Source organism: Lutzomyia longipalpis, chromosome 2, assembly GCF_024334085.1.
Source record: "Lutzomyia longipalpis isolate SR_M1_2022 chromosome 2, ASM2433408v1".
Classification (NCBI taxonomy): domain Eukaryota; kingdom Metazoa; phylum Arthropoda; class Insecta; order Diptera; family Psychodidae; genus Lutzomyia; species Lutzomyia longipalpis.
In genome coordinates, this window is record NC_074708.1 from 30,099,888 (window position 1) to 30,109,707 (window position 9,820).

Consider the following 9,820-nt stretch of genomic DNA (forward strand, 5'->3'; position numbering starts at 1 on the left):
ATGAATGTACAAAATGATTTATAATAATTTTAAAATAAATTACGGAAGGAAAGCGGTTTTAGTATACAGCCCATCTAAAATTAAAAAGTAAACATTTCCCCATCAAACAGCTCTATACACCTTCCCCCAATGGAATTCAGAAAAAAGATTAGCTAAAAAAAAGCAAATAATCCACAAGAGAAAATCCCCCATGGGAAAGAAAGGGCAGGTGCTTGTAGAAAAGATTTCGTAAAGACAAATAAAATAAAATGGACTTTTATTGTATGAAAAACAAATTCCGAACAAATCTCTGAGGAATTCTTTGCAGCTCCTTCGGCATAAATGGCATCACGAGCATCTGTTATCCCAATTCTCAGGTTCAGGATCCACAAAGCCATGTGTCATATTTTCGAGTATTTTATCCTCATTGTTATAAATCTTTTCCCTTAGCTTTTCATAGTCCAATTGTGTTACAACACCTCCGTACTCCACTGGGAGGACTTCTTTTCCAATCCATTGGTGTAGCGAATCCCAGTCCGAGTAATGAAAGTGAATCGTCTTTTTGGCATCGGCCGAAAGAAAAGGGAATACCAATTTAACACCAATATTCAGAGCTTTCGATGAATTCACAATGTGATATGTGATACGAAGAGGTGCAATCTCGGATTTTTGTGACATTATTTTCGAATGCTTTGGTGTTATCCATGAAACCAATCTCAGAGGGACACTGCAAGAATTTAAGGAAAGTATTTGAAATATTATTCTTCATTTAATTACATATATTTAAGATGGAAAATGGTTATACTCTTTGGCATCAATTAAGACGGATACGCCATTCTTAATCGTATTTGGATGATCGATAATTGCAGAAAACCACAAATCGTCCAATTGTGCTATTTCATAGACATTATTTGCACCCACGTATCGTGCTGTACAAAATTTAAGATCAACAAATTAATGTCTGTTCCAGCTTCTTTTTAGAGCTTTTCAACTCACCAACTTTTATAACGTAGACCCATCGTCCATATCTATCAGGTTTATCGAGAAGAAATTTAGCATTTGTCTTTATCATCTTTTCCAGGAGACTAATTGGGCCAAAGAGGAAGTACTTTGCATTATCTTTCTGTGATTTTAATTTAAAAAAAATTAAAGAAAAATTCTTTTCAAAACCAAAATCTCCCAATTAAAAAAAATTACCCTAAATTTGTAAAATGCTACAATTCGCTCGAATGTTTTCTCAATATCCCAATTCATGAGACAGAGGAATTTATATAGGAATTCATTGTCAGTGCGAATTACGAGTAGGGGGCAATCTAGAATTGATAAGAATATATTATTGTGTATTAGAAGTTTTGTCAACAGATTTGCAAAAAAAAATGTCGCTTTTCGTTGTGCTCTCAAACCTTGAAGCTTCAATCGCAACTCATCGAAACATTTCAATTGATCCACACTCAACGTGATCACTTTTTCCAGCATCTTTCTGCTCCACAAACGGGAAGATTGAAAAAAAAAAAATATTTTTTCCACGCACACAAAAAAGCAGGAAGTAAAATTTGCATTCAACACACTCCTACTGACGAGTCCGTAGATAGACAAAATTTTTCCCACTTTTCCTTTTAGCAATTAAAACTTCCTCATGCGATCCACAATTTTCCACAAAGAACTTCACAAGCACACATTTCACGAGGACTGTGATTTTGTGACTAATCCGTGGCAGCTGAGCTGAGAGTTGATGTTGAGAATATTGTTTCACAGCAATCCAGAAGGAAAAATTTTCCCGCCTTTTTTTCTTAAGATTATCTCTCTCATGTATGTGTTGTAATAATTTAATTCGCTGGAAAATCTTAATTAATCTCCCCATACATATGAAATTGACAGTTAATCTGTTCTATGGGTAATTTTTATTGTATTTCCTTGCAAGATCGAAGAACAATGTAAAATTATTATAGTTGAAGTACTAAAAAAAAACATTAAAGATTAAAAATATTTCCGATTTATGTTGGGAATGTATTCTATTCAATTGAGAAAATGTAAAAGTTTTTATTATAAATTTAGAAATCAAATCGGTAATCAATGGAAAATGTTGAATAAATTATAAGAAGGATTTTCTGAAATAAAAGGGTTGAAATTCCTGAAAAAAAAAAATATTTTAAGTAGCTCCTATATTTTCTTTCTTGTTGAAGCTATTTGCGTCACACATTTTGACTTACTAGCCTTGTTTTGTTAATAAGAATTCATATTAAATTAAAAAATGTTTTATGTGTGATAAAAATTTGAGGTTTCCTTTGTTTTTAAGCCAAGGATTTTTTTTCTCTAAATTTGTATTTTTATAGTTGAATGTCGAGAGTTCCAAAGTTCTTTTTTATTTAATTGAAGTTTGGACAAATAAAAAAATGATAATATTAAAAAACAGACAGATGTAATTTTTTTACCTAATTTTTGGGAAATTAATTAGACTAAAATTATTTTTTAATGAACTTTGGGCACGTTGTATCTGTATTTTGGTAATCTCATGATTCTTGATAGTTTTGCTAATTGCCATAATGTACATATTTGTGAACAAGAGGGCAATAAACACTATATTCTATTTCTTATCAGTTAAACCTTGAAACGTGCCTAAAAACATTCCGTATGTGTGGAATAAATCAAGGTCAAATACTTTTTACTCCCCCCCCCACAGTTTAAACAACAAGAAATTTTACTTTATTTTATGAGAATTCGGGAATAACAATTTTTAAAGTCTTATCAGAGTTTTAATCTTTATAAATAAATTTCACACTGTGTTTACATAAAGTTCAGTGAATTTATTTTGTAAATGAGATTAGTATTTTACAATCTTCTACGGGGAGATAGTCCAAAGTAAATCAGTTGCAGTATATAATCGCTGGTTGCACACAAAAAAAAATCCAACACTCTGTGTGACATATTTTCATGAATGATTTCGTATTTTATTTAGGAAGTTTGCTGAAAGCACAGCAATAAAATTGGCAATAAGAGATAAAATTATCATAAGAAATGCGATTATTTAAGCAGTGTGTTTATGGGAAGTCAATAAAATTGTAATAAATACACTCTGATTTGATAATATTTTATTACCGATGATGGTTCATTTTGAAAACAACGTGGCTATTTTGCATGCTTTTCAAAAATGCGAAAAAATAGTACAAAACTTCTTAAGAATGTTATATTTTAAATTTTAATATTTCGCGTCTTACGCTAGAGGAAGAATTTTTCCCAATTTGGTCCCGTTGTAGTTTAAAAAAAATAAAAGAAAAGCCTTGCTTGTATTTTCATTCATTTATCTCTTTATTTTTTTCCTCTTGTAATCTGTATCCTTCTGTTGTGGAAGATGTGAAATTATTTTAAATCCTATATCATCCTAGACTAATTTCTATTTCATTTTATGCTTTCTTGTATTTTTTTTCCATCTTGCTTATCCTTTCACAAAACTAACTACAAATATTACAATCATTGTTTTTTTTATTTCAATGGAAAGAAATGATTATACAAAATAATTTAAATATGTGTCATTAAATGATCTTTTAATCCGTCTTAACGGAATTAAACAGAGAAAATGAAAACTTTACAAAAATATGAGACAAAATGACACTTGGGGGTATTTTCCTTTTTTTATGCAAAACAATAATTCATTTTCAAATTGACACTTTCCAAGCAGTCTCATGTCTTTTTCCTGGACATGCATATAGTCCAATTTATGAATTTTGATTCATTCGTCGTTTCCTTCCATCTTCTTTCTCCCACCACAAAATCCTTCACATTTATATAATATTTTTTATCTCACTTTTTTTTCCTTAATTCTCTCTCAATATAAAAATTGAAAAAATTTTACATGCAAAATTCTTTTTAAAGATTCTCCATCCTTCTCCATCATATAATCAATACACATGTAATTCACTAGTGTTACTTTGGTACTTATAGATTTATTCTTCTTTTTTTTTTCTTTATCCTTCAATTAGCCGATCGTGCTCCTTCGTATATGCATATTGATTTATGGACTTTCTCGAAGTTTTGCGAAAAACAATCAAGTTTTTTTTCTTTATATTTCTGAAATGCAAAACGGGAAAAAGATTTATGCATGGGATCCCTTTTTTAGGCATATGTTAATGCAAAGACAATATTTTTAGAAATTGGACAGCATCACCATTTTTTAATGATACATCATAAATAGCAGCAAAATCTATGCGCGATAAAATGCACATTGTCTGTGGGTTTAAAAAATGAACCATAATGAACGTAAAGTTCCACATTAGATTTAAACTTTTCAGTACATTCTTGAGAGATTTGATAAGACTTTGATTCACATAAACCATTGAAAAATAAAAAAAAAGTTTCTGACTATATGATTCACTTCCTAAAATGATAAAAATATTATCATAAAAAGGCAATCTCAAAATTTTTCTTAAAATTATTTCTTTCACTAGAAAATGATTGATTTTCTTCTCTGCAATGAAATTTAATCATTATTAATTTTCTAAGAAATACGGAGATATAAATTCCTATTCATTCAAAGTTTTCATAAATCGGAAAAAAGACTTCACTTAAAACAAGAAAGTCAAGCTTATTTTTAAAAAAAAAGTACTTTTAGGTAAATTCGAAAAAAATATTTGAACTTGCGGAATTAAAGACGATGGTAAAGTATTTACCGAACAAAATTGTACCTCTTCTGAATAAGCACTTGAACACCATATGCAGTCAACGCAGTAAACAAAATGTTTTATAAGAATTGAACAAAAAAATTTGCAGTTAAACTTTCCTTTTGAGGCGTTCGCAGACAAAAGAGACCGCGATAAAATTCCCACAGCAACGTTTGCCTTTCGCGCAGGGCAAGCAATAAAAATTCAAATTTGTTTTTTTTATTGCAAAAACCATCTTTTGTAGCAGAAAAAATGTTGCTGAACAATTTTATGCATCCATCTGTCGGCACATTCTACAAAAAATGTTCTGCTGCTTTAAACTTTTCCTTTTTTTTTTAATATCAAACTTCGAGGAATGCTAATGCAATTGTGATAAATCTATTAAATATAGTATAAGAAGATTTCTTTTTTTACGGTATCAATGAATCATAATCACGTTAAGTTTTTTTCTCTCTCTCTTTCACTTTAGCATCCTCTATTTTGCGCTCGTAAGTAAGGCAATTGCCAGAGAATGCATGAAAAAAGGCTGTACCTGGGTTACATTGAGGAATCACGACAGAATCGCAACACTCCGGCGTGCTCCACCTTGTCCTTGACTGTTAATGTTATCCATTGATGACCACTTCTTTATGCCATTCTTGAGGGCCTCCGCAGTTACTTTGTCCTGCATCACGCGGGACATTGCTTCGAGCTTCTGGGCACGTTCCTTTGAGAGCGGTTCAGAGGGGAAGGATAAGTCATTCGCCTCAGCCAGTGTTCGCAAGTCAAAGTAGTACTTGGCGTACACAGACGATGGGACGTTAATGTTGAACTGAAGAAGCTCTAAAAATTCACGCTCAAGTTCATTCATGTCCTCCACTGTAATATCTTTGAGAATTTGGCAGTAGTCTACATTCCACACCGCCTGATCGTCCCACACTTTACTCGCGAGCATTATCGCTCCCAGGACTATTCGTTTCCAATTGCACGGAGCAATGTCGAGTTCAGCGTACGTGAGGAGGCGCTCCAAGTACACCAACGTGATGATGGCACACTCTGCTGTAAGTTGAGCAGCATTAAAAAGTGTCCGTACAAATTTATATATCTGACGGTGTTCGGGTATGTGCATATCATAATTCTCTGATACGGGATCTCTCGTCAATGGATGTAGTCTTTCATCGAAAATATCCAGTCGTCTCTCCGACTGCCTATTCTTAATGTGATAGTAAATCGCAAGGGAGACGCACTTTACAGTATTCTTGAGATTTGGCTGCGATACTGTACTGTCGTCGAGGTAGATCGTGGAACACGAGCTACTTTTTTTTAATCCTCCAGTCTACAAATGAGAACAAAAATTGAGTTAGCAAAAACTGTTCCGGAAATAAAAAGAAAGAAAATTCAGCAGTACCTGTGGAGCAATTTGATGTTGAGACTTTTTGCGTGTGATCCCATTTTCCAGGCACTGTTTCGATCGTTCAAGAAACATTGTGGCTGCCGATGGATCCACCGAGGGATCCACATCCCCATCTCCTGTTTCCCGCTCTGAGATATGGGGCAGATTGGGTTCGCTGTTTGGGATATTGCAGTCAAATTGTGGCGTCTCCGGATCAGCCTGTGTCTTTCTTGCGGGCGTTGGACTAGCGTAGCTGCAGCACGAATTCTTATTCCCCATCTTATCACGAGTGCTCACACAAATCACTACTCACTCCACACACTTCCGACCCCCACCTTTTGGACTTCCTGCACTTGATTTCCTTCACTTTCCCTTTTTGGCACTCAATTCATGGCGCGAGATGATTCGCATTCACTTCACACACTGTGCTTACCACAGAAGTCACAGCTGGAATGGCAAACAGGCGAGGATTAGTTTGCGAATCAGATAAGGTGTCTTATCTGCGATCTCTTGTAACTTCATTTACTTTCCCAGAACCCAAACTCCCCATTGAGATCATCCGCTGTTGTAGTCCACCCACCCAGCTTCCGCAACTCTCTCTGTTTGCTTACCAAATCAGTATGCAACGCATGCAAATATTAGTCCACAGCCAAATTGCCTCCTCTTTCATCCAGCACAATCTCTGTCGGTATTTTTTATCTATCCAAAATTGTGTATTTTTTTCTCATTTTTCCCAGATTTTTTTTAAGCCTTTTTTGCCCGGACTACGCCTAAGCCGGGTTCCGTCTGCTCTTCATCCTCTCTTTTAGCCCACCCACATAAAATATTTTATGAATAATCAGTTAAAAACTTACCATTTGTAAGATAAATATTCGCATAGATAGAAGTTTTCCAGATTGGAAATGGATTTTCACAGAGAAAAGTTGACAAATTTCTTCACTCCTCTATTATTTTTATTTTATCTCTTGATTTTTTGACATTTCGAATTATTTCGAAGATTTCGGAAAAGTCATTCGAATTTCTCTTCTTCTTATTCATTTTATCCGGGCCGGACGTCATTTCGTTTCGGCCACAAACAGTTTTCGGAATTTCTCTACCTTCAAAAAATGATAAAAATGCATTCGTTCGATAACGCATATCAGCATTCAGCAGGTTGGTCAGTCCGGGTCAGTCAGCTGGGATGTGCAGCCGAAAGCAAAAAAAGTGACACGCAAACAATTTTTATTATTAATTAATTTATTATTTATTTAAATCAACCAAACTAAAACTGTAAAAAAAATTCTGGAAAAAGTGCATTTTCATCCACTCAAAGTTCTCTACACATCCGGTATTAAGGTCTGCATAAAGGGATTGTTCGTATCTATTGGGACTGTCCTTGATATTTGCAAAAAAAAAACTTTCCACTTTTTGTGAAAATTGAAGAAATTGAATAATGACTGAACGGAAGGATTCGCAGATGTCCCCTCAGGATCGTGAGCGCGATAGAGATCGCAGCCGGCGTCAAAGTCGCTTTTCGGATGCAAATTCCGGGGGCGATGCCAATGACCGGGACCGGAGTCGTGAGCGCAGAAGTGAATCTAATCGCATTTATGTGTCCAACATTCCGTACGAGTATCGCTGGCAGGATCTTAGGGATCTCTGCCAAGACATTGTGGGGGATGTGAATTTCGTTGAGCTTTTTAATGATGAGAATAGTAAGCCGCGTGGGTGCGGTATCGTGGAATTCAAGACTAACGACTGTGTGTCCAAGGCTCTAAAGAAGCTCAATCAGTATGAGATTAGCGGTAGGCACTTGATAGTCAAGGAGGACTACGGGGATGAGCGTGATGAGTATGGGCGGGTCGTTCGTCCGGGTGGTAGTGTCAGCAAAAGCGGCACCGCAAGAGGCGGAGATGGTGGCGGAAACGATCATCATCGAGATCGTGACAATGACAGGTAATTTGATGAAATGAAAAATCACACTTTACACTTTTCCCCCTTGAAAATTGCCTGCTTCTCGTGGTGCTCTCTTCTATGGGATTGTTGAACTTCTGCTGACCAGAAAACTCCATCTTGTTGGTGTTAACTGGATGTTTTTAATCTTTTTTATGTAAAAAAAAAGAAATGATCCGTATGTGCAAATCATACCTAAATCCTCCCATTTCAACTTGATCAAATCTTTTTGTAAATCACTGATGAACGGCTCTTTGTCCAAAATCTAGACCTCGTCACAGTAGCAGCCACGGCAACAATTACGACGGGTCCTACAACACGTATGGATTGAGCACGTCTTTCTTGGAAGGTTTGGGAATATTTGGACCTCTCCATACTAAAGTCTTTGTTACCAATGTGAGTATTATTCGTCTATATTTTCTTCCACGCTGTCTTTTAGTGGTTTTAAAAAATCTGGCGTTTGAGATTTTTAGTGGATTTGTTTGTCTCGTCCACTGGAATTGTTTAATTTCATTAAAGTCTCAAAATCTGCTGCTTTTTTCCGAGATATTGCAGTTTTCTTTCATAAAATTATTTCAGGGCTACAGAATGGCGGAATTATTTATTTTTAATTTGGATGCTTTCAGTTCTCGATAGGATTGAGAGTTTTGAATGACAATATCCTGTTTGACAACAGTTGATTAAAAAATTGGTGTTAGATGTTTTTTAAATGTTTAGTTTAGTGTGTTTTAACATATCAATTCTCTGAATCCAGACTACAAAGCCAGGAATTAATTTCCGTAATAATAGAGATTTGATGCTTATGCAATTTCCTTACATGAGACTTTGAATATTTAGCAGTATCATACAGAAAGATAGAAAAAGACAACCTTTCGCTACTATTTTGTATTTTGCTCTTTTTCCATCTTTTCTTTTGCAGTTGGACGACAAGGTTGACGGGAAGAAATTGGAGCAGGTGTTCAAGCTCGCTGGTCGCGTTGTAAGTGTTGATTTGTCAAAAGATGAAGATGGTAACAGTCGTGGTTTTGCTGTTGTCGAATACGATCATCCTGTTGAAGCGGTCCAGGCTATTTCCATGTTGGATCACCAGATGTTGTATGGTCGTAAGATGACTGTTCGCTTGGATCGTATACCGGATAAGAATGAGACTATCAAATTGCCCGAAGGTCTCGAGGGTCTTGGGATTGGTTTGGGTTTCAATGGGGAACCACTGCGGGATGTTGCGAGGAATTTTCCAAGTTTGCAGCAGGAGCAGAATCAGTTGCAACAAAATAATCTTTCGGTACCCGTTACACCGCCAAATAGTCTCAATGGGCCTTCGTACAGGTTCCTGTGTCTAGTAATAATTTCAGTAGTTTCAACTCGAATGTTGAGTTATCTGTTAGATCTGTCAAAATTTGCTGCCACCTTGTGAGCTCTATTACCTATTTTTCACTTTTACGAGTTTCTTTCAAGTATTAAATAAAGTGCTTTGAATCTTATTCCACGGGAGGATACAAGCCAGCGTGTCGGGTCATTCTGCGTGGAGCTTCTGCTCGAGGAGTTTGACGAAGCTCTTCAACCGGAATTCTGGGAGTCCGGGATACTCGTTAAAGAGTTTCTTTTTCGAGCCAGAGAAAGGGACTGTTTAATGATTAAACAGAGAAATGAAGAGCAAGAAGCAGAGCTTTTCTTTCACATTTTACACTATAGAGATATAATCTGATTACACAATCTTATAGTTAATAATAATTAGTATACAGAGTTAAATTTATTCAAAACTTATATAATAAAACACTTTAAGTTGGAACAGTACCTACACTTTTTGAATACAATTTTCTTTCCGGAACGGTTTGATGTTTCCGGAAAATACCATAAGGGCCTGGAAGTTGTGCAGCATGAC

The 9,820-nt window shown here is 35.4% G+C and overlaps 4 protein-coding genes and 1 long non-coding RNA gene across 7 annotated transcripts in view; 2 read left to right on the forward strand and 3 right to left on the reverse strand.

Annotated features, from left to right (window-relative positions):
* LOC129791251 (myelin expression factor 2-like) overlaps positions 1-91 on the forward strand; it is a 2,776-nt gene extending 2,685 nt beyond the window's left edge. Inside the window, exon 4 of the mRNA XM_055829318.1 lies at positions 49-91. Coding sequence (XP_055685293.1) covers positions 49-91 — 43 coding nt within the window. The remainder of the gene's footprint in view (positions 1-48) is intronic.
* A 148-nt stretch (positions 92-239) lies between these two features.
* Positions 240-7,038, reverse strand: LOC129790081 (cyclin-Y-like protein 1). Of its 3 annotated transcripts, XM_055827294.1 has the most exons (8): positions 6,861-7,038; positions 6,022-6,453; positions 5,167-5,949; positions 1,383-4,044; positions 1,177-1,292; positions 976-1,102; positions 785-908; positions 240-706 (listed from the first exon to the last, which is right to left on the reverse strand). In XM_055827294.1, exons 2-3 carry the CDS (start codon positions 6,283-6,285, stop codon positions 5,185-5,187), a joined length of 1,029 nt encoding a protein of 342 aa, XP_055683269.1. In that variant the 5' UTR covers positions 6,286-6,453; positions 6,861-7,038; the 3' UTR covers positions 240-706; positions 785-908; positions 976-1,102; positions 1,177-1,292; positions 1,383-4,044; positions 5,167-5,184. The 3 variants fall into 3 exon arrangements, with proteins under 3 accessions (XP_055683269.1, XP_055683270.1, XP_055683268.1); XM_055827295.1 differs by having other exon boundaries at positions 1,383-5,949; positions 6,861-6,999; XM_055827293.1 differs by having other exon boundaries at positions 240-908; positions 6,861-6,975.
* On the reverse strand, positions 328-1,455 carry LOC129791252 (alpha-tocopherol transfer protein-like). Its single transcript, XM_055829319.1, has 5 exons — positions 1,383-1,455; positions 1,177-1,292; positions 976-1,102; positions 785-908; positions 328-706 (listed from the first exon to the last, which is right to left on the reverse strand). Exons 1-5 carry the CDS (start codon positions 1,453-1,455, stop codon positions 328-330), a joined length of 819 nt encoding a protein of 272 aa, XP_055685294.1.
* A 99-nt stretch (positions 7,039-7,137) lies between the features above and the next one.
* LOC129790080 (myelin expression factor 2-like) lies at positions 7,138-9,732 on the forward strand. The gene is made up of 3 exons (XM_055827291.1): positions 7,138-7,941; positions 8,208-8,334; positions 8,858-9,732. Exons 1-3 carry the CDS (start codon positions 7,439-7,441, stop codon positions 9,350-9,352), a joined length of 1,125 nt encoding a protein of 374 aa, XP_055683266.1. The 5' UTR covers positions 7,138-7,438; the 3' UTR covers positions 9,353-9,732.
* LOC129790087 (uncharacterized) lies at positions 8,539-9,471 on the reverse strand. The gene is made up of 2 exons (XR_008750530.1): positions 9,363-9,471; positions 8,539-9,274 (listed from the first exon to the last, which is right to left on the reverse strand). It is a non-coding gene; the product is annotated as an uncharacterized LOC129790087 (long non-coding RNA).
* Positions 9,733-9,820: the final 88 nt, after the last annotated feature.

Excerpts from the sequence above, each read along its gene's own strand:
- LOC129791252 (XM_055829319.1), bottom strand. The coding sequence starts at position 1,455 with ATGCTGGAAAAAGTGATCACGTTGAGTGTGGATCAATTGAAATGTTTC. Across the intron at positions 1,293-1,382 it reads GTTGCGATTGAAGCTTCAAG|ATTGCCCCCTACTCGTAATT; the intron begins GTTTGAGAGCAC and ends TATCAATTCTAG. Across the intron at positions 707-784 it reads GTCTTAATTGATGCCAAAGA|TGTCCCTCTGAGATTGGTTT; the intron begins GTATAACCATTT and ends AAATTCTTGCAG.
- LOC129790081 (XM_055827294.1), bottom strand. The coding sequence starts at position 6,285 with ATGGGGAATAAGAATTCGTGCTGCAGCTACGCTAGTCCAACGCCCGCA. Across the intron at positions 5,950-6,021 it reads AACATCAAATTGCTCCACAG|ACTGGAGGATTAAAAAAAAG; the intron begins GTACTGCTGAAT and ends TCTCATTTGTAG.
- LOC129790080 (XM_055827291.1), top strand. The coding sequence starts at position 7,439 with ATGACTGAACGGAAGGATTCGCAGATGTCCCCTCAGGATCGTGAGCGC. Across the intron at positions 7,942-8,207 it reads CGAGATCGTGACAATGACAG|ACCTCGTCACAGTAGCAGCC; the intron begins GTAATTTGATGA and ends TCCAAAATCTAG. Across the intron at positions 8,335-8,857 it reads CTAAAGTCTTTGTTACCAAT|TTGGACGACAAGGTTGACGG; the intron begins GTGAGTATTATT and ends TTTCTTTTGCAG.